General features: G+C 43.2%; 4 protein-coding genes across 6 annotated transcripts; 3 read left to right on the top strand and 1 right to left on the bottom strand.

The window, feature by feature from the left end:
- The first annotated feature begins 1,363 nt into the window (after positions 1-1,363).
- LOC121053498 (transcription factor TCP7-like) lies at positions 1,364-3,523 on the top strand. The gene has a single exon (XM_040520585.1). The coding sequence runs from the start codon at positions 1,740-1,742 to the stop codon at positions 2,442-2,444; it is 705 nt and encodes a 234-aa protein (XP_040376519.1). The 5' UTR covers positions 1,364-1,739; the 3' UTR covers positions 2,445-3,523.
- Positions 3,524-8,537: 5,014 nt separating this feature from the next.
- On the bottom strand, positions 8,538-10,648 carry LOC102709148. Its single transcript, XM_006648101.3, has 2 exons — positions 10,007-10,648; positions 8,538-9,547 (listed from the first exon to the last, which is right to left on the bottom strand). The coding sequence occupies exons 1-2, from the start codon at positions 10,549-10,551 to the stop codon at positions 8,812-8,814; spliced, it is 1,281 nt and encodes a 426-aa protein (XP_006648164.1). The 5' UTR covers positions 10,552-10,648; the 3' UTR covers positions 8,538-8,811.
- Positions 10,649-12,996: 2,348 nt separating this feature from the next.
- LOC102704126 lies at positions 12,997-17,096 on the top strand. 2 transcript variants are annotated; one of them, XM_006649132.3, is made up of 11 exons: positions 12,997-13,099; positions 14,125-14,383; positions 14,481-14,555; positions 14,639-14,697; positions 14,781-14,916; positions 15,013-15,109; positions 15,214-15,280; positions 15,535-15,633; positions 15,972-16,061; positions 16,356-16,510; positions 16,692-17,096. In XM_006649132.3, the coding sequence occupies exons 2-11, from the start codon at positions 14,131-14,133 to the stop codon at positions 16,891-16,893; spliced, it is 1,233 nt and encodes a 410-aa protein (XP_006649195.1). In that variant the 5' UTR covers positions 12,997-13,099; positions 14,125-14,130; the 3' UTR covers positions 16,894-17,096. The 2 variants fall into 2 exon arrangements, with proteins under 2 accessions (XP_006649195.1, XP_015689100.1); XM_015833614.1 differs by lacking the exon at positions 12,997-13,099 and adding an exon at positions 13,703-13,769.
- Positions 17,097-18,056: 960 nt separating this feature from the next.
- Positions 18,057-20,233, top strand: LOC102708690 (signal peptidase complex catalytic subunit SEC11C-like). Of its 2 annotated transcripts, none has more exons than XM_006648100.2 (8): positions 18,057-18,219; positions 18,576-18,688; positions 18,767-18,835; positions 18,968-19,003; positions 19,104-19,149; positions 19,293-19,362; positions 19,455-19,512; positions 19,921-20,233. In XM_006648100.2, exons 1-8 carry the CDS (start codon positions 18,156-18,158, stop codon positions 19,969-19,971), a joined length of 507 nt encoding a protein of 168 aa, XP_006648163.1. In that variant the 5' UTR covers positions 18,057-18,155; the 3' UTR covers positions 19,972-20,233. The 2 variants fall into 2 exon arrangements, with proteins under 2 accessions (XP_006648163.1, XP_006648162.1); XM_006648099.2 differs by having other exon boundaries at positions 19,275-19,362.
- Positions 20,234-20,590: the final 357 nt, after the last annotated feature.

Genomic DNA, 20,590 nt, shown 5'->3' with positions numbered 1-20,590 from the left:
AAATACCCATCAGGTCTCGGGTCGTGGGTCCCCGTTGCCATCTCTAGATGTAAACTGCGAGAACACAACACATGTCCTCACTTTGTGCTTATACTTATAAACTAAATTTAGATTTTTAAACTTAAATTTAAAGTTGATTTTGATATCTTTTATTGTAGTTTATTTTGTAGTTTATTTTCAAACTTTGCCATTTAGATTCCCAATAACATATATAAATTTTATCTATAAATTATCTTTTAATCATTAATAACTTTTAATCGTTAATAAGCGGTTTGGTTTATGTTTTCTAGAGGCAAAAGGTGATATGCAGGGAGAGTAATTGATGGAAAAAAACTGTTCATTAAAGTACTCATAGTCATAGGGACAGAACGTTAAATTGAACAATACAATTATCAATAGAAAAAAAGACTTGTTATGCTTTGCAATTGGAAGGATAGAAATTTCAATTGAAAAAATGCATTAATTTGCAATATGAAAGATAAATACCACAATAAACTTATTTAATACCCAATATGTATTTTAATAGATTAAGTCGTTAATTTTATGTTATATGTTTGACCATTTATCTTATTTAAAAATTTTGTGTAAATATGTAAAAAATAACTTATAGTTAAAATATATTTGTCAATAAACCCAATCGTAATGAAATATTATATAAGTTTTTAAATAATATCAATGAGGTAATATTTGCTAAAATATCAACGATGTCATTTATTAACGTGGAGAATGAAATGCAGTAGGAAAGAGAGATGCGTGAGATTAATGATAAAACTGCAAGCAGAGCTTTACCGTCGCTGGTTAACTACCGTTTGCTCTGGAAAATGTGCCTCTCCGTGCTTGATTGTTTGTATGACTGCATGCATGCAATAGAAGAACATAAGAGGAAGGTGCGAAAATTCATCTCCAATCTCCATCCTACTTACTTGGGCAATATAGAGGGAGCAGAATGATCAAATATTCCATGACGCCCGTGGAGCATGAACAAAATTTAAACTTAAATTTAGACTTGATTTTAGGTTTTTTAATTGTAAATTATTTTTCAACATATGCTCATGGAACACTATGAACATATATATAAAATTTTATTCATAAACCAAATCTTTACATTCTAATTTCTCATTCCGATAATATAACATGAGCAACTAATTTGCTGGATCTTTCAGTTTTTTTTAAAAAAAATTGTTGTTTCCCTTCCTTGTGATTGTTCTTTTTTTTCCTGAAAAAATACAAACGGCATATTTACAAATAAAAAATAATTTGTAAATAAAAATTTTATAAGTATTCTCAACGATATAAAACCAACGGTAAAAAATAAACTCCGATAAAAAAAATCTAAAATCATCCAAATTTAAAGTTTGAAATTCAAAATTTGACTTAACTTAGAGCAGAGGTGAATAGACCGGGGTGGCATGTGTTTTGGCGCGCGGTAAAAACCCATGGAGGCAAGAAGAAGAATGGATTGAAGTCCCTCCCGGCGTCCGAGTCGGAGCAGAGTTGGCCCACCACAAGGGCAGGGCATTGGGGCCCACCGGCCCATGTGCCCTCCCAGCCCGCCTGTCTCTCTGCCTTCCTCCTCCTTCCTTCCTCTCCACCGCCGCTCCGCCCTCCGTTCCTCTCGTCGCACCTAGCTCACCTCAATCATTGGCGTCTCCACCTCCACTGCAGCCAATCCCCCACCCCCACCCCCACTGCCCCACCCCCATCCTGCGACTCGCCCTCCCAACCCTCCTCCTCTCCTCATGACGACCAGGCCAGACGGCGGCGGCGCTGGCGCGGCCGCTCCCGCTCCGGACAAGCAGCTCGTCCCCGCCGCCAATGGCACCGCCCTCGCCGCCCGCAAGCCGCCCTCCAAGGACCGCCACAGCAAGGTCGACGGCCGCGGCCGCCGCATACGCATGCCCATCATCTGCGCCGCCCGCGTCTTCCAGCTCACCCGCGAGCTCGGCCACAAGTCCGACGGCCAGACCATCGAGTGGCTCCTCCGCCAGGCCGAGCCCTCCATCATCGCCGCCACCGGCACCGGCACCACCCCGGCCTCCTTCTCCACCTCCTCCCCCTCCTCTCTCCGCTCCAACGACGTCCTCCTCCCGCGCGCCGCGCCCTTCATCCTCGGCAAGCGCCTCCGTGCCTCCGACGACCACTCCCCCTCGCCCGCGCCCGCTTCCGCTCCCGACGCGCCCGCCCCCACGCAGGGCTTCTGGGCGCTGCCTGCGCGGGCTGACTTCGGCCAGCTCTGGAGCTTCGCCGCCGCGCCGGAGATGATGGTTGCCGCTGCCGCCGCCGCCGCCACGCCCGCCATGGCGGGGGAGGCGTCGGCTGCCAGGGTCGGCAACTACCTACCCATGGCACAGGGAAACCTCAACCTTCTCGCCTCCTTCTCCGGCGGCCCAGGCGGCGCCGGGCCGGCGCCCACGGGTCGTGCCGAGGAGGAAAGCGCCCGCTAAGTCCACTCACTAGGGTTTAATTTAGGGCTTAGGGTTTGATTCCATCCCGTCTTCTTCTTCTTCTTCGTCTGGCTGCTGGTGCTCTAGCTGCGTGTCACTCCCACTCAAGTCAGTCGCCACTCACGTTGCTTCCCAAATTGCTTGCCTTTTTTCTTTTTCTTTTTATCCCTTTGATTTCTAGGGTTCGTCCGAATTGATGGAGCAAGAGCAAATATTACTTGTGCTCAGCAAAATTCAGACCTGCTTGATTTCAGTGCAAATCCTAACTCTATGCTGTGCTGTGCTCTTTGCTTCTTGCTCAGTTCGGTTGGCATAGGGAGCTTTAGCCGCTCATTAGGTTAGGTGTCTGCTTCTCTCATCATCCTTGTCATCCATGCACCATCCCATCCCCTGCTGTGCACCATAACTCCACCAGCAGCAAGAGGGAAAAAAAATCTCTTGCCTTGAAGTAATCAGGGGAACTGTATTGTCCTTGCCTGTGTGATTTCTAGTCTCAGTCAGTGTGGAGATCTCCAAATTCATTTGTGGATTTCCTTCCTCGCTTCGTTGCATCGGTGTGCCACTCCAAGAAACAAAAAGAAAGAAGAAAACAAAGGCCTGCTTGCTTTGCCTGCACAAGTCACAACTGGTGTCAATCAAGTGTGCAACTGCTGCTGCAATGCCGTGCCAAGAAATGAACAAAAGAAATTTACCTGACCAAAACAAGGCTGCCTGTAATGTAAGTCGTCTCACCTGTTTCCTGTCTGCTTGCTGCTGCTGTAGCTCTTTAGGCCTTGTCCAGATTTTTCTTCCTCTTGTTATTGTTCTTTTGTGTTGATCTCTGGATTGGATTAGTGCTTGGGGAGAATAATAATAAGTAACTGTTGGTAGGCTGGTAGCTCGGCTCTTCTGTATGTATGCATGTATGTATGGGTTGTTTCATGTGTTAAATTATCACCATGAATGAGTGAATGAATGGACAAAATAAGCAAGGAGAAAACACATAAACAAGAATGTTGAATCTCCATCTGCCTGCCTGTGACTGTTGGTTGCTATGTCTCTGTCACTCATCTTTCTAGTAGTACCATGATACACTTATTGTTATCTTGCTTACAAAAAAAATTGCGAGTCCGTCACCAAGGACACATACAATTAGAGGCTTTGGATTGCATTGCGATGTCAATCTTGCATAAGCAGCACTGTGCATGTGCGCTGCGCTGGAATTAGAATAATCCTGTGGGGGTGGTCTGGGTGGCAAACCAACTTTTTTATGTGGAGGAATCCTGTCTCTGCGCCTGTTTGGTTGGTGCCTGTTTAATTATCGTGCACGATAATGAACGCGCGTTTAACTTTTCTTTCCTTCTTCCTTCTCCCCCTTTTTTTGTGTTAAGTGGGTGTAATCCCTTTCGATTTCTATGCCTTTTCCTTTTTCCTCACTCCCCTTTTCTACCCTCCTTTTTCATCCTGGATAACACTCACTTCAAGATGGTCAACTCTGTATCTGCTGATGCATCATCTTGTCTCTGCTCTCCCGGTGTTTTTGCGTTTCCTTCCTTTGCTGTTCCGTTAGTGCTCCTTCTTGTTAATCCTTTTGCATTACAGAAATGATTAATATAAAAGTGAGCTTGGGTGTCAACAACACTGTTTTAGTGCGTGTTTGATTATATGTTCAGATAGTGTGCCGTAAAGTTAGTTACCTGATCCAGAAAGCTACAGATACCCATTAGTAAAAAGGATTGTACTACTGGTACTAGTAGTAAAAGAAGCCTGGTAAAATGATGATGGGTACTGCATCTGCATCCTCCGAGATCCTGTCTTGTGGCTTTAATAATTGGGTAATGGTGGGACAAGATGGTGTTTGTACCTGCACTGCCATCTATCTTGAGCTCACTTTGTCTGGGAAACCTCTTCTTCTACTGGTACAAGTAGAAATGCTTTAAAACATGTTTCCCTGACGTTTGTTACAATAGCTGTGAGCAGTATTCCAATTGTTAAAGCGATGGGGGATAGTTTCAACTTTCATCAAGCAAAAGTTGGCCCACTTTTAACTAGTGTGGAAATATTGATGCTCACAGGTTCAGCTAGCTAAACCTTGGCCTGAACAAATTGCACTTGTGTCCTCTGTGGGTGGTATTGTGTGAATTTGTGATGCTTGATGAGGAATCGAATGATCGTTCGCTTTCTTGGGGACGTTGCTTTCGTTTCCGTGGTTGCATTAATATTATTAGCATGTATGAGGAGTGAGTGAGTGCAGGATATGGATATACTAGAGGAAAGGATGACATGTACTCCTATAATATCTGCAGCAGGTGGCCAATCAGACCAGGCAAATGCTGCTACTTGCAGAAATTGTAGCAGCCAGGACATGTGCATAGCGCAAAAAGAGGATTGAATTGACTTGGACTGTGTTGGCAGCAGCAAGTCTGGCTCTGCCTCCCTCGTCTCGTTTCTGGTCTGGACCCAACACTTGCAAGCTCTGCTGCAGCAGGTCTCTTTCTTTCAGCACATCACTTAGGCCATACACAGCGGTGGTGTGTCAAAGGAGCCTCAGCCAGATTCCCCTCCAGCTAGGAGAGAACCGTCCCCCAGGCAAGCTTCTCGCATGCCTCGCAGGCTTTTGTCAAGCTTTTTGTCAGTTTTCTCGGCAACCGAAGAGTAAAGGAGACAGTCACCTCTGGTCCGCCAGAGCTGAAGGAGAAGACCGCCTTCCGCCGTCAGAACATGCCGAGCTCCGCCGACGTCGCCGGAATGCGCGCCGAGCTCCGCCGTTGTCGCCGGAACACGTCAAGCTCCGCCGACGTCGCCGGAACGCGCGTCGAGCTTCGCCGCCACCGCTTGGACGCGCCCTCGGCCGAGCTCCGCCGTCGTCGCCTGGACGTGACCTCGGCCGAGCTTCGTCCGCCGTCGCCGCACCCCTTCCGCCAGCGCCGCTTGGACACGCCCTCGGCCGTGCCCCTTTCGCCAACGCCGAGCCCCATCCGTCGGCACCGCGCACCCCGGCCGCCGTCACCGCAGCCTTCCACCGGCGCCACCCCCGACTGCCGACCCGCTGCCCGCTCGACGAGCCGACGCCGAGCCCCATCCGCCGGCACCGCGCACCTCGGCCGCCGTCACCGTGGCCTTCCGCCGGCGCCGCCCTCGACTGCCGACCCGCTGCTCGCCCGACGAGCCGCCGCTCTCCAAATCCACCTCGTCGCCATGGGGACGCGGCCGCCGCCGCCACTAGCTCTGCCGAGCAGGCAATCTCCCATCGTTGGGAGAGAGAGGAGAATACTAGAGATGTGAGGGAGGGAGAGAGTGAACCGGGGGAGAAGAGAGAGAGGGGGGTGAGGAAAAGAATAATAAAAAAAGTGGGACCCACTCAAAGCCATGTGTATTGCGGGGTGTGTAGCTCTATCCTACGTGGCACTTGCCTTCTTCTGATAGGGTGGCTTGCATAATGCATGCCCTTACATGGGTTAGAGGATTACGACAGACCATGTGAAAATGAGCCCTAGTAGTATTTTCTTACCCTTAATTATCATTTGTGTGCCTCATTTACTTAATACTGTCAATAATAATATTATAATAATATAGTAGTATTTTTTACTAGTGTTGCTTTGATGAGCATGTATGTGGCAAATGATGGATGTGTGAAATGAATAATAGGAGTAACAAACCTTGGACGAAATGTGTGACGCAAATTTCCAGCTTACCTGCCCCATCATCCCCTCCTTTTCGTCTCTCCTTTGCACTTTGGCAGGAGACACGCAGACTACAACCTTGTTGATCAGCTCTGCTCCTCTAATTTCTATGCACACAGACTTGCTACTTTCTCCATGATGACTTTCTTCTGTGCGTAAAGCAGGCCACAGTACCATTCTTTCTTTCATTTCATACTCCATGCTTCTGCAGGAGGCCAGAAAATGCGTTAAGCTTTTCATATCGATGACTGATTGACGAATGATGTGCATGATCCTTGTTTGCTTCATGTACACCATGACTATGACAATTTAAGGTGACGGTGCTCCCAAACTTGGGTAGTACTACCGCCATAGCTGATGACGGCTGCAGAGACCACATCAACAACTAGCAAAACCAGACACATTTTACCAAGATACTGTCTCCGGTTTCTGTGTCCAGCATTTGATTATCCATCTTATTTGAAAGATTTGTAAATTTTTTTTAAAAAAATTAGCCATGCAAAGTATTATTTATATTTTATCATCTAATAACATTTAAAATATTAATAGCAGAACAGTTTCTCAGCGGTAAACACGCTTGCCGCGATTACCAGCTTTTAAGAGAAATCCTGATTGCATCTACATATGCGTGCTGCAGGCACCATTGTTAATTTGCATCATATGAAAAATCTCGGAATCGGATTCCAACAAGAGCTAATTACTAGCATTAAACAACAATTAAGGAAATTAAAGAAAAAACAGGTGTGCTCCCCATATATATACCTACAGTATCGAACAGCATTTTTTCATTGTGAATGGGCCAATATGAATGAATTGGATTGATGGATGGAGACCCGATTTGGCCTGCCTAGATTGCCTCCCAACCTCCAGTTCCATCCGATCTAAATTTTGGAGCATCTAACTTGCATCCTGGTGGCAGGGCAGGTCCAAAGCATTATCTTTAATATTTTTTATGTTATTAATAGATGACGGACATGAACACCACTACCGTTCTGAAGCCCTAAAAATTGTGACGTTAATTCGGAGTGCAAAGAAATGTATGAAATTTAGATTATATAGTGGTAAGGTAGATTGATTAGTGGTTGCATTGATTCTGGTTGCTTTGGTTGCTTGCTGTGGAGCCGAAAGCACAATTAGGCGGGAAAGTAGACCCACGCAGGCCCAGTACATGCAGACCCGTCGCACCTTGCTGCAGTACCGCTCCTCGAATGCATGTTCACATACTACCTATTTACTCACTCATTTCAAGTACGTTCTCTATGAAAACTTGTAATAACGGAGACTAAAAGTACACGTCGTTGTTTGGTACCCCCTCTGGTTTACAGTGTCTTAATCTATTGTTTGTTTTTAAGCTTGATCGTTTATCTTATTAAAAATATATGTTATGTTTAAAATTCTTGTAATAACAAAATAAATCATAACGAAATAAATGATAATAACATATGCATTATGTGTCGATAGATCGATCGATCACGCAAGCAAAAGCTATTAGCTAGCTAGTTTGATGGTGAAGCTTGAGATCTTGTCCATATGCATTATGCCAATACAGATGATGCATGCATGTATTTGCCTACTCTCCAACTTTGAGCATTCATAGATAGTATAGGCAGCAGCAAAGATGCACCGCTTTAGCCTGCCTGGTGTGCATACATACATACCAACGCATTTGGATTCCAGCAGTGCTAGCTTGGCAACTGATGTAAATTAACATCAAACTTGATCACCCAACAATCAATGCAACACGCCTCGATCACCCATAACTTTTCAAGTTCAACACATCCTGTACTATATGCACGTCTGAATGAGAGTTACAGAATCCATGGAGGCAAGTAGCAGTAGCAACTAGCCTTCAGTTTTCTCATACGTGTAGCTAGGGAATGGCCAAGCCTTTGGACACACATTTTCACTGTTCTATACTACTTTAACAAAAAAAAAAAACAACCTTACCCCCCTCAACCAATGGTAATTGCACGATATTAAAACGATCGAGTTTAACAAAGACGTCTAGCTAGTAAAATTCATCTCATTGGTGCAGTTCATCGAGTGTAAGTTATATATTCACCGCAACTATTTATGGTGAAGATCAAACCGTCTATACGAGTAATTAGAGCAATTTTACAGTTCTTAAGTATCATTTTTTTCTATGTAAATTTAGGTACCTTAGGTACTAAGAGGTATCAAAATTTATCTCTTGATACCTAGTCAAGAACTGTAAAATTGCTCGAGTAATTATCATCAACGGAACCAATTTTAGATACCACAATTAACACACAGCCCAACCCAGTGACACTAAAATTTGATTAATACTACAAGCAAATGTGCAATGCACTACTACCATATTAGTATCTAGTAGATGCAAAATATTTTGCGGTATTGGTGCTTTGTTACAAATGTTTGTCGGTAGGAAAAAGGCTGTTGCCAATGCGTATCATCAGTAGGAAACATAATTTATTCCATATCCACCGTATGTCTACAATATTCCATGTCAATAGAGCTATGCACATGGTAATTGCTTAGAGGGTAGCATATCAAATGGTGTTCTGACATTTGCACCTGCAGCTTAACCACCAGAGACTGACAGGAAGGAAGGAAGGAAAGAAGGAACAGACAGAAATACTCTGCAGTAGTTTTGGTACACAGGATGGAAGAAGAAGCCATGGCAGCACCTGCATCAGCACATATACATATGAATCCGAGGTGATCGATCACTTGACAAGGCCTAGGCTGAGGATGCCGAAGGAGGTGTGCGGCCAATCCTTGTCCTTGGCCTTGGTCAGCATCGCCCTGCCCCATGACACCCAAGCTTCCCATGGCATTCTCTTGTCCCAGCTGCTCCCCCACTCCAGCAGCAGCTCCAGCCCCGCCTCCACCTGCTCCTCTGCCTCCTCGTACATCTCCATGTTGAGCAGAACCTGCCCAAGAACCACGCGAGGCTCTCCCACGAACGGGTTCTTGCCAATGCTCTGCCGCAGGAGCTCCTCCACTCTGCGCCAATCCGTCTCCGTCTCATCCTCGCCGTCGCCGCCGCTGCAGACTGCCTCCCAGTAGAGGTCCCGTGCCGCCTTCTGGTCGTCGGCGCTGACCACCTCGGTGCAGCCGTTGAACACCGGCGGGATAACCAGCTCGATGTCCTCGTCACGGCCGTCGCCTTCTTGGCGGCCGAGGCTGCTGCTCTGCTGCCGGTGAGCGATGTATATCTCTTCCTCGCGAACGATGAGGGTGTAGAGCGCGCCCATGCGGGAGATGGAGGTGGTCCAGAGGCCGGGCTTGCCGGTGCCTGGCCAGAGCGACGCCCAGCTGTTGCCACTGAACTCGAGGTGGCCATTGCTGTTGTTGAAGAGGCGGTCCTGCCAGTCGAACAGCTGGTCACTGAAGTCCGCCATTGTCATCAGAAGGAAGGTTGCCACGACTCGCCTCGACAGCGCCACATCCTCGCCGGTCCTTCACACACAGTAGAAGCGAAATTCAGGCGTAGTCGGAAAATAACTTACGAATAAAACTTTTATATATATGTTTCATATTATTATAAGATTTTTTTGCCTATTAATTAATCTACACACGTATACATTGATATATGGATTAGTCTAAGTAGATCCAAAAAACCTTATCGTATTGACCGTAGGGACAGTTTTTTAATCATCTACTATAGTATAAGTATAATTAAGATAGCAGGAGGCAGTAAAATTTAGTATCTTTTGATATCTTAGATAATAAAAGACATCGAATTTTATATAAAAAACAGTGATACCTCGTGATATATGAGAAAAATGCAAATTGAATACTCCTCATGTTCTTGTCTTGGTATGTTTTTTCCCCTCCAAATTATCACGTATAAAACGTGTATGGTTGTGAATGATATAAAATTCGAAATGGTCATTAATTAAGAAGATGTGCTCCTACCTGATGTGCTTGACAGTGATTCCTGTGGGCGGGAGGAGGCGCTGGATCTTGAGGCGCCATGGCTCGGCGTCGCGGAACAGGCCGCGTTGCGCGTCGTGCAGGGACGCCTCGGAGGAGGCGAGGTCGGCGAGGAGGTCCTGGTCAGCGTAGTGGAAGAGGAGGTCGTCGTGGATGAGCTGGTGGCGCGGGACGACGCAGAAGAGGTGGACGAGGCGCTCGGCGGGGGCGCCGACGATGGGGCGGACGTGGTCGCGGCCGACGTCGGGCTGGAAGATGGCGAGGTTGACATAGGAGTTGGAGTAGGCGGAGTGGTAGAGGCCGCAGCGCGCGACGGCGTCGGGGGCGCCCCAGAGGCGGAGGATGCGGTGGACGTCGAGGAGGTGGGCCAGGAAGGTGCCGTGCTTGTGCCAGCACTCGCCGGCGCCCGCCGCGCGCAGCACGCCGGCCAGCTTCGGGAGCGCCGGGTCCACCTGCTCCTCCTCGCCGCGCAGGAAGGGGCGCGCGGCGTCCAGCGCGGCGGCGAGGTGCGGCGGCGAGGAGGGCATAACTGCTACTGATCGAGCCGGCGAGGAGTGTGGAGGTGGTTGCCAAGTTGGCCACGGAGAGATGAGTGGTTCACGTCTCAACTCATCTCTCTCTGTATATATATATATCAGCTTCACGTAGAGTAGAGAGATCTTTTATTTCCTAGGCCAGGTACTTCTATGTAAGGTAAGATTTTTTACTTTCTTATTTAAAAATTATAAAAATATTATTTATTTTATTTGTGACTTACTTTTTAATCATTATTTTTTATTTTTTACTAAATTTTTAAATAAGATGATACTGTTGTTGCTTGGTATAAATGTTATGCGGCGAGGCAGCGTGGAGTGGCGATGGAGTGCGGGTGAGTCACGTGACGGAGTATGAAGCCGGTATTGGAGAGCAGTGCGGATTGAGACCTGACACACCTTCCTCTTATGCCTGTCTCGTTAATTTCCTTCATCAAATGGCCTCATCTGGGCCGAACCCCTTTCCTTGGGCCTAAACCGCATACTTTACAGATGTTTTTGTTTTTTTTTGTGTGGATTTCACTAATATTATTCTTCAATGGTGTATTCCATGCTGACGCCTTCATTTCTTCGTTACAACTTTGCTCCTTCTTTCCAGTTCATCGTCACATCACGATTGGAGTGCCTGCCTGAGAACAACATAGGAGTATTATATTGTTTATTTTTGGTTATCGTTTTGTCTTTTCTACCAATCTTCTTCGGTATTCTTGTGGCCCACAGGTATGTATGAGTAGTACACTAGTATTTAGATACGCAGCGCATGCTCTTTTTTTTTAGTACATCAACGTCCTCCTTGCTGACGTGTTCATTTGCATCTGTAAGTAAGCATCAGCAGCATCCATATTTAACTCTATCCTGCTAAAAAAATGCACAACAGAATACATTTCGAATTGGACTGTACCAAGTAGAATTTGCAGCTGGATCATGATATAAGGTCACATAAAATAGTATTTAGTCAGCCTCAACACATTTCTTTCTGGAAGTCTCAAACGTACGCCATCCAACCTTGCAGTGCAGATAGGACTGGACTGAGATGGAGCGTATAATCTCATCTCACACTTGTTGTTGCCTGATTAATTGGACGAATTACGTGACTAATCAGCTCTAAGTTGCGAGGCGAAAAATATATCAGTAGTAAGTTGTGATATGACTTGTGTGTTGGTATGTACATATATGCGTAGCAATTCCTTGCTTAATTGGATGGTATAATCTGCCTCCGTCCTAAAATATGACATTTCTAGGATAAATACTACGACATCCCTTGACAAACTAGAAATGGATTACATACATATCTTTTCAATTCTACTTATGCTTATAAATTAAAATTTAAATTTTTAACCTTAAATTTGAAGTAGATTTTGGTTTTGTTTTATTATATTTTATTTTTCAGATTTGGTTTTGGATCGCTAAGAATATGTATATAAAAGGGGTGATTGTTTGCATTTTCATGCCAAAACAGCATATTTGTAAACTAGAAATAATCTTTGAATAAAAATTTATTTAAATATTCTTAGCAACTTAAACACCAAGGCTGGGAACTACGTCGAAAAAACTCAAAATCAATTCTAAATTTAAAGTTAAAATTTTAAATCTCAACTTATAAGCATAAGCGGAAGTGAAAATATGAGGGTGCAAATTTTTATTACATTTTTTCTATTTATAAATATGTCATTTGTTTTTTTTCTGAATAAGACAAACAATCATCCCATGAGGATGAGAGAGTAGGTGGAGATAGAATAGGAAGTGATTGACGGTACATGTAGTAATATGAATAATACTATAAATGTTTCTATTTTAATACAAAATTTAAATTTTAGAAATATTTACATTTTAAAATGGAGGAAAACAATTGCCATTCTTGGTTTCCTCTTATCCAAAGTTACAAGTTGGTAGCTTTTGCCAAGCTTTTATTCTTGCTTATGGTTTCACAATTAAGGAAGGGAGCTGAAATGCATATACTATAACTATGAAGTGTACTGACATCCACTCAAAAGGAAAATTCTTGGTCTTTCAGACCAATACTTGAAGCGTCTCCAAACTACGGCGGATTACGTCAGTTTGTAACTTGCTAGCAGAAAGCCACTGACCGATCATAACCAGATTAGGGAAAATGAACTAAACCTTATCAGAATGACACTGCCAATATTGTAATGTTAGAATTACTACACATGATCACGCTTGCGTTGGTGACTTGCGGCTATTTCTACTCCAAATTCCAGTGGGCAGCGATTATATATGCTATGCTGTTGGGTTAGATCTGAACAAGAAACCGATGTGCGTGTTTGCCTTCTTCAGAAAGTATGCAGACTATATGTGATTCTCAGTGTCAGTGAAGAGTATTTTGTTTCCCAAGGAACAGGTTGTGCCAGTGATAGTTTCTTAATAAGATGAAAATGGATTAAGATGGAGGGGGGGACCCACATGTTAGGCTCATCAGCTTTCGCTCTTTAAAACCGGGAGAGCCCTTTCAAGCTTCGGCGCCATTTCCCTTCCAACACCAAACCCACCTGTTCACTTCTTTTTCAGGGTTTCGCTTCACAAGGTAAGCAACTCCTCCAATTCCATATCTGGCCATTCGATTTGAACTTGTCATGCTTTTCGCTGATCCAATCCGATTTGGTTCTCACTGCTTCGCTGTTGTCACTAATTACTTTGGTCTCTTAAATTCTTATAAGAGGTGGCATGGGATTTCACTGTCATTTTTTTAAAAATGATTTCTTGATTGGGTCTTGCATTGAGTGACTTGTTTCATGAGAACTTGGAAGAAGCAGAGGCAAAAATGCAATTCTTTTGTGGCCAATAGATGGAGCCTGATTTGTGCTGGACACAGTCAAACTGTCCTGGACAATAGGTGCTAGTAGTTTCTTTCTTACTAGTACTTTTTACTGAGAAATGTAAAGATGTGAAAAAAAAAGAGACTCAATTGATGAATGATTCATGCATGAGTTAGGAAAGCGTGAATTCTAGTTGCAAGATCGTTGACGCATGGTGGTCGGGCATGTGAGCTTTGCAGCCACTTTGGTTGTTTGATGTGGATGCCATGCTCGTGACTCACTTAAAAAGCTTCCCTCTGTTGGTTGGCACTTAATTGACTAAATCACCGCGGTTTACTTCGCATATTCAATTTCTTTCGTGTACCTTCTCCCCCATTTCACTTTGCATCGTTCATCTCAGATCACTGCAGGAGGTGGCAAACCTGTATTTCTGACTTGGTGAAATTTCAGTCTTTGCTTTGCTGTGTTGTGTTCATCATTTATTTATAACCGATGATCCTATGCCTTCGTTTGCAGTCTAGAGCTTACCTGGCTTCTGGATTCTTGACAGATTGTTATTTTTTTTATCTGCTTCTAGACTGCAAAGGAAGGCATAGGATACGATCATCATTCATCAATGGCTGCCTGCCATTTTTTTAGTTTTACTGAAAGGAGCACTATCTTTCTTGTACACGTCTTACCTTCTTCAGTTTTGTCATGTCTGAATGTCTGATCGATTTTTTCAGCCAACCAAAGTATATATTCATGTTCTTGTTCCACGTATAAGCTGCAAATTAAGCTGCAAAACCTGCAGGAGGAGATGGGGTGTTTCAGTTCCAAGCCAAACGATGCCGGTGCGATCAGAAGAAGACCCGGGAGCATAGGCGAGGTGGCCGTGTTCGTGCCCGGATTGCGAGTTCCTGAGATCTCGGAGGAGCTGCCGCTAGGTGACGGCCTCCCAAGGAGGCTCACCGAGCGCCTGGCTGCGTTGAGGAACCGGATAGTTGCCATGGCTGCTCAAGAGGCACTATACATGACCAAGCCCAGCTGGAGGATCAGTATCACTCAGCATGGTCCATCCTTGTCTCATCATCTGCTGCTAATCTGATGACAACAAGAGGAGTGATTTCAGAGCTGATGAAACTAACTGTCTGAATTTCGTTCTTGCAGGGGGGTCTAAGTCAGCTGATCTTCTGCAGACCTTGGAGGATTACTTGCCTACTCTTCTTGCCCTTGTAAAAGATGGTAAAACGAATCTTCTGCACCTGGTTCTTGAATTGTTCTTAATGAGATCCAGGACTCCTCCTGGTTCTTCAATTCTTTTGCAGGGAGCGAGTTGGAAGACAAGATACAGTTTGCATGGATGAACCAAGAGGATGATGCAGAGGTCTGCATGCTGTTGTACTGTTGCATTCTTCTGTAAGAAAGTAATTAGTTTATTAATTAATCATGTACTTGTGTTGTTGGTAGGACACGTCAATGCCTAGTGCTTGGTATGAGGTGCTATCGGTTCTACACTTGATGGCTCTGCTGCGTTTGTCCCAAGCAAATTCTCTGCTTGTTCCAAAGACATCCATTGAGGGATACCATGCTAAGGTATCTGAAGGTCTGTACCATGATCACCACTGATAGTCCTCGCTGTTGCAGAACCAGTGATGGTCACTTCTGAATTTTTCCTCAAGGCATCTCTTTTACTTTTCAGAAAACAAACGAGCTTCAGTAGAAATATTTCTCAAGGCAGCTGGGTACTTGGAGTGTGCTATCCAGCACGTTCTACCTAAGATGTCGCCTGAAAAAAGGTGGTGTGCTTGCCTTGTCATTGCTAGACGAACAGAGTTCCATTTTTGTAGTTAGTGCAGGTTGGACAGGAGTTATTATTGTTGCTGACTGCCATTTTGTGTAGGAAAGGTCTTCCTGTGGACTTGGCTGAAGGAATTCTGAAAGCTATCTGCATGCAAGCTCTTGGTCAAGTAAAACGTTTCTCGCTCTGCTTCCTTTTTTGGTTTTTTTTTGGGGTGAATCTTTCTTCAAAACAGCTAGAAATCACATGAGTCATGTAATTAGCAGTTGAAATGTCCACTTTCTCTGATTATCATAATATTTATAATCCAAATGCATAGCTTTGCGTGGATGTTAGTTCTGTGTTATTTTTTAATGTCTGAACAACATCTGGAAGTGCATCCTGACGAAAATGTCCATGTCATACGGCTTCGTGTACTGTCAGGCAATTGATGTTCAACTTGGATTGGCAATTGACAGTCCAAAGGCTACCCTGGCAGTGAAGAGGAGGCTGGCATGTGAGATGGTCAAGTGCTGGCAGCAGGTACTTGTGATTATCTTTGGCAGCCATCTGTTTCAAGTTATACTGTTATTGACTAATAGCTGACAAAGACATATGTAGCACTGGGAAGCATCTTTTTTTTTCACCTTATCTTTGTTTTAACTGTTCCTCTCCTGCACATTGCTGAATGTAGCTTGCAGTCAGTAAGGGAAAATCAGTCATGTTCACATAAAGTTCTACCTAGCACTCTAGCAGTCTATCAGGAGTTACTAATCAAGCGACAAATGCTCTTGCAATGCAAATAGAGAATCAATCCTTTTTTTTTCGGATAACCACTCTTATTTTATCTGTTCATTGAATTTTCTTTATTTCATTTTCAGGCGCATGAAAGCATTTCAGACCTGCCCCTACTTGATGGCTGGGCCGAAAAGCACAGGCTCTTTGTTACATGGAAGCACACAGAAGCAAAAGTACGTAAAACACAGGCTCTGAAACAGTATATTACTACTAAATTAAGATGGTTTTGTATGTACAAATAATGACTGTCCTATGATAAAAAAAGAAAAGCCGAATTAACATCTAGCACGGGTTGCTGTACAAGCAAGCAAATTTTTGGTATTTATTGAGAGTATTGTCTTAAATTTGGTAATTTACACCATAAGTTTTATGCATAATTAATTAGGAGGAGTAGAAGAAGAAGAAGTAAATAGGTACATAATAACTGAAGGAAAAAAAAAGCTTAACATATATGGATGCTACTACAGGCTGCAGCATACTACTATCATGGACTTATCATTGATGAAGGAAACAGTGAGAAATGTCACAGGACGGCGGTGGCAGCGTTGCAATCAGCAGAGGAGTTCCTCGAGGAGAGCAGAGCTGCCTGTGAGGCCTTCCATGCAGCGTCTCCTGTTTCAAGGTGGACTCACCTCACGACTTATATATCCAGATAGATATTCAGATGAGCAGTGTTGTGTGTGCACTGCTACTGCAGTGACTAACAAACAAGCTCAAGAGAATCTGCAATAACAAATTAACTGAACTCTTTTTTTTTTTTTTTTGGTTTCTGAATTTAATTTGCTACCTACCCGTGCGTCCAGATGCCCTCCTGTGTGGGGGTCGATGAGGTACCTCCATGAGAAGATCCAGAAGGAGTCGTCGTGCAAAGTTCGGATCAATAAGGACCTCTACACCAGCGACAGGATGATCCATGAGAGTAGCGGCGTGCCGGCGCTGCCGGACTTCGCCGTCGCTCTCAAACCCGAGGAGTATCGCCTTCCTCTCCTCGCTCTTGCAGACTAAGGCCGGACATTGCAAGTCTTGTGTGTGTAGAGCTAGCCATCTTCTTCTGAGCTACAGGACTCTATCGCATGTAATCTTCTGAGCTACTGTCGTATATATATATCTTATGTATATATGCACATCATTCATTTATATGGGTAGGTTGCACTTGCATTGTTGCAAGGACATGAAAGATTCATCTCATCTGAGAGCGATTTCGCCAAAATGCCATATTCTGATATTTGGATTTGCTATCTCGAGAGGGGCAACACGTCATGATACCATCCTGGAGGGAATTGCCCTTGAGCTTCTTCTCTTCCATGACCTCTTCTTCCTTTAACATCCACGGAATCGCGGGCACGGACCAGCCGTCGAGTGGGTCTATTTAGCGAACATTCACGTGTAGGCCAATGCATGAAAACTCTATTTAACTAATATGTATAAACTTTAAGCATATGAATTTTACATGTATAAACTTTAAATATATAAACTTTACACATATATTTTTTTTAACATGTATATATAAAGATTTTAAATTGGAAATCGAACCATAGTTCGAATTAGAGCCGAATACGTATAAATATTTATGGTACAAACATTACATGTATAAACTTTTGAAAAAAAAAGAGGTCATAATGTAAAAAGGAAAATAACGAGCGTTCGCTAAATAGCCGTTTTAATATGTTTTGCACAAGCACAGCGTTTTCAAAAGGCATATTTGATAACTATTTTCATTAAAATATTCATAGAAATATCAACAATATATGAACTTATTGAATCAACCTTTAAGGTCAATCTATTATTTTGTCATATTTCTAAAGTAAATATTTTAAAAATCATGTATAGTTAAAGTTATCTTAGTCTGGTCCAAAACAATAAGTATTATAGAACCGGAAGGAATACAATCAAAGTTTGTTACAAATTTATATAATAATCTGCACTAATTTGTGCAGCTGCATTGGAATTTTACTGGTTAGAAATATAGAAATATACAAGTTTGCTAAAGAATTTTCATATTGTATAGTAGTGGGCTAGGCTTCACCGAGGACAATCCGGTATTCCGCACCTGCACTGATGGGCCGGCCCATACTGAAGGTGCCGCCACGTCGGCTCGGATGAGATGGGCCCATCCAGTCGAGTCAGACTGCGCGTGTCTCTCTGACCTTTCTCTCCTCTCCCCCTCGGCGAGTCCGCGTCGTCTCGTCTCGTCTCTCTTCTACTCCCCTCGATCGAGCTCCGTGCCTGTGAGGCTGAGGCTGTGAGAGGTAATACTGCATAAAGAGATGGAGTTCATGGTCGTCGAGCCGATCCGGATCCGCCACGCGCTCCTCCAGATCTTCACCCTTGGTAACAACCCACGCCTTCCTTTTCCTTTCTTTCTTTTTTTTTTCTTTCTTTTCTAGCTCGACATGGGTACAGCTTGCTGTTCGATTAATTGCTTACTATATGAGATCTTGACCTGTCATGTGCGTTAATCCTTATCCAATTTAGGATTAGTTCTCATCACTTCGACCCATTACGACACTCAGTTCTTGTGTATAGTTTTAGGTTGACGATTTCTTTTTCAGTAAGTTATCAATATTTGAGCGTATTACCGCTCTATTTTTTCTTTCCCATTGAGCAATCGCATTGGAATTGCGATAATTATCTACTGGTTTGGCGAGTAAATTGGGTACGTTTAATCTGTTCCTCCTACGTGGCAGGGATGGTTATCACCTCTGCATTGATCATATGGAAAGGATTGGTTGTCATGACGGGGAGTGAATCACCAGTAGTGGTGGTTCTATCTGAAAGCATGGAGCCTGGATTTGAAAGGGTCAGTTCCATTATGCAGCCAGTACAGTAATTACTCCTATCATCTGTCCTACCGATTGTTGATCTGTTTGTTTGACAGGGTGATATCCTGTTTCTACACATGACCAAAGACCCTATACGCACTGGAGAAATAGTTGTTTACAATGACGTAAGTCCTAGGGATCCATAAAAATAACTTCTGAATCACCAAGGAAGGAATCGGTTTCATCCCCTGCTTATTTCGCAAACAATGTGTTTGCAAAAACTAACTTATTGCAATTTTTGCCTGTTTGGTTTGTAGGGCCGTGAAATTCCAATTGTCCATCGTGTGATTGAGGTGGTTAAGCTCTGTAATCTTCACACCAACCAGCTCTATGTTATATTTAATCACAGGTGTTATGTCTGGAGTTCTTGTGCTTAATTACATCTCCTTGTAGGTTCACGAAAGGCGAGATTCTGCCCAAGTTGATGTCCTCACAAAAGGTATTCTCTGTGTCCTGTCTACAGTTTGATCTCCTAATTTAGGTCATCTGTTTTGTTCGACAGAGTAATAAGCATGAAATTGTACAGTGAATAGTACTGCACTATACTGACGATTAACTGATAAGGTGACAACAATGATGAAGATGACCGAATGCTTTACACAAATGGGCAGCTCTGGCTTCAGCAACACCACATCATGGGACGAGCCGTGGGGTAAAATCTTTCCCTTGGTTTTAGCTGCATACTGGAGTAGTGCATTTCTTTGCTGATGGGCTAAATATACTGTTGTTTTCTACTTTCATCAGCTATCTACCCAAAGTTGGCTGGGTTACATTGGTCATGACTGAGAAACCAGTTATCAAGGTATGCACACTTACTCTTTCAGCCCATCTAGCAGTAGTAGTAAGTACTATCTCCGTTTCATAATAATTTTATTTTTCGTTTTTCCGTTCTAATGTTTGACCATTCGTTTTAGTTAAAAAATTGTATAAAAACTTAAAAAAATTAGTCACGCATAAAATATTATTCATGTTTTATCATCTAGTAAGAATAAAATATTAATTGCAAAAAAAATTTAAATAAGATGACGAGTTAAAACATTGTATCAATAAACTGAAAAATAATCTTATTTCTGGACAGAGGTAGTAGTAACTTGCACTAAGATGCTTCAAAATGTAGAAGGCAAATTGCGAGTATATACAACTGTAATTAAGCTTGCATCGATATGAAGGGAATTTTTTATTTGTCTGAAATAATATGATGTTGTTGCAGTACCTTCTGATCGCTGCGTTGGGGCTGCTACTGATCACATCACCGGAGTAGAATTGAATTCATCTTTCTAACTGCCTGGACCCTGGAGAGTAAAGGTCAGGAAAAGGATGAAATATAAACAATTGTTTTTTGGAAAGCAAAAACACCAGGAATATACTTGTACTGATTGTTTTTTTTTTGGAAAGCAAAAATACCAGGAATATACTTGTACTATCTATTATTGTAGCGTCAGAGTGTAATGTGGAGGAATATACAAAAACAACCCCATATTGAAATAATCATTCTTTCACCTCGGTTGGGGTTCTGGATGCCATTTAACATGTTATTGCACAAACAATTGGATATCATTCGTTTCAAAAACAAACTGGCACTAAATGTTTAGGGCTTATTCAGAAAATATGAATTTTACAAGAGTTTTACAGAAATGGTTTCCAATTTATTCGTGAAATTTTGCAAAATCGAATAGACCAATTTTTTGGGTTTGTATATAACGTGGAACACATTAATCTAATCTAATGACTAAAAAGTCTTATTATCATATGAAGCAGAACGAATACATACGCGCGAAAAAAAAAGCAAATCGCTCGTCTTCACCGCGCGAATACGCATAATGCACGCCTGTTATACATCTCCCTCGTCACCAGAATACCAGATACTGGTACATATGACT

This window comes from Oryza brachyantha, chromosome 2 (genome assembly GCF_000231095.2).
Source record: "Oryza brachyantha chromosome 2, ObraRS2, whole genome shotgun sequence".
NCBI classification, from domain to species: Eukaryota; Viridiplantae; Streptophyta; class Magnoliopsida; order Poales; family Poaceae; genus Oryza; species Oryza brachyantha.
Note: the sequence above shows the minus strand (reverse complement) of the source record. Positions and strands in the feature narration are given on the sequence as shown.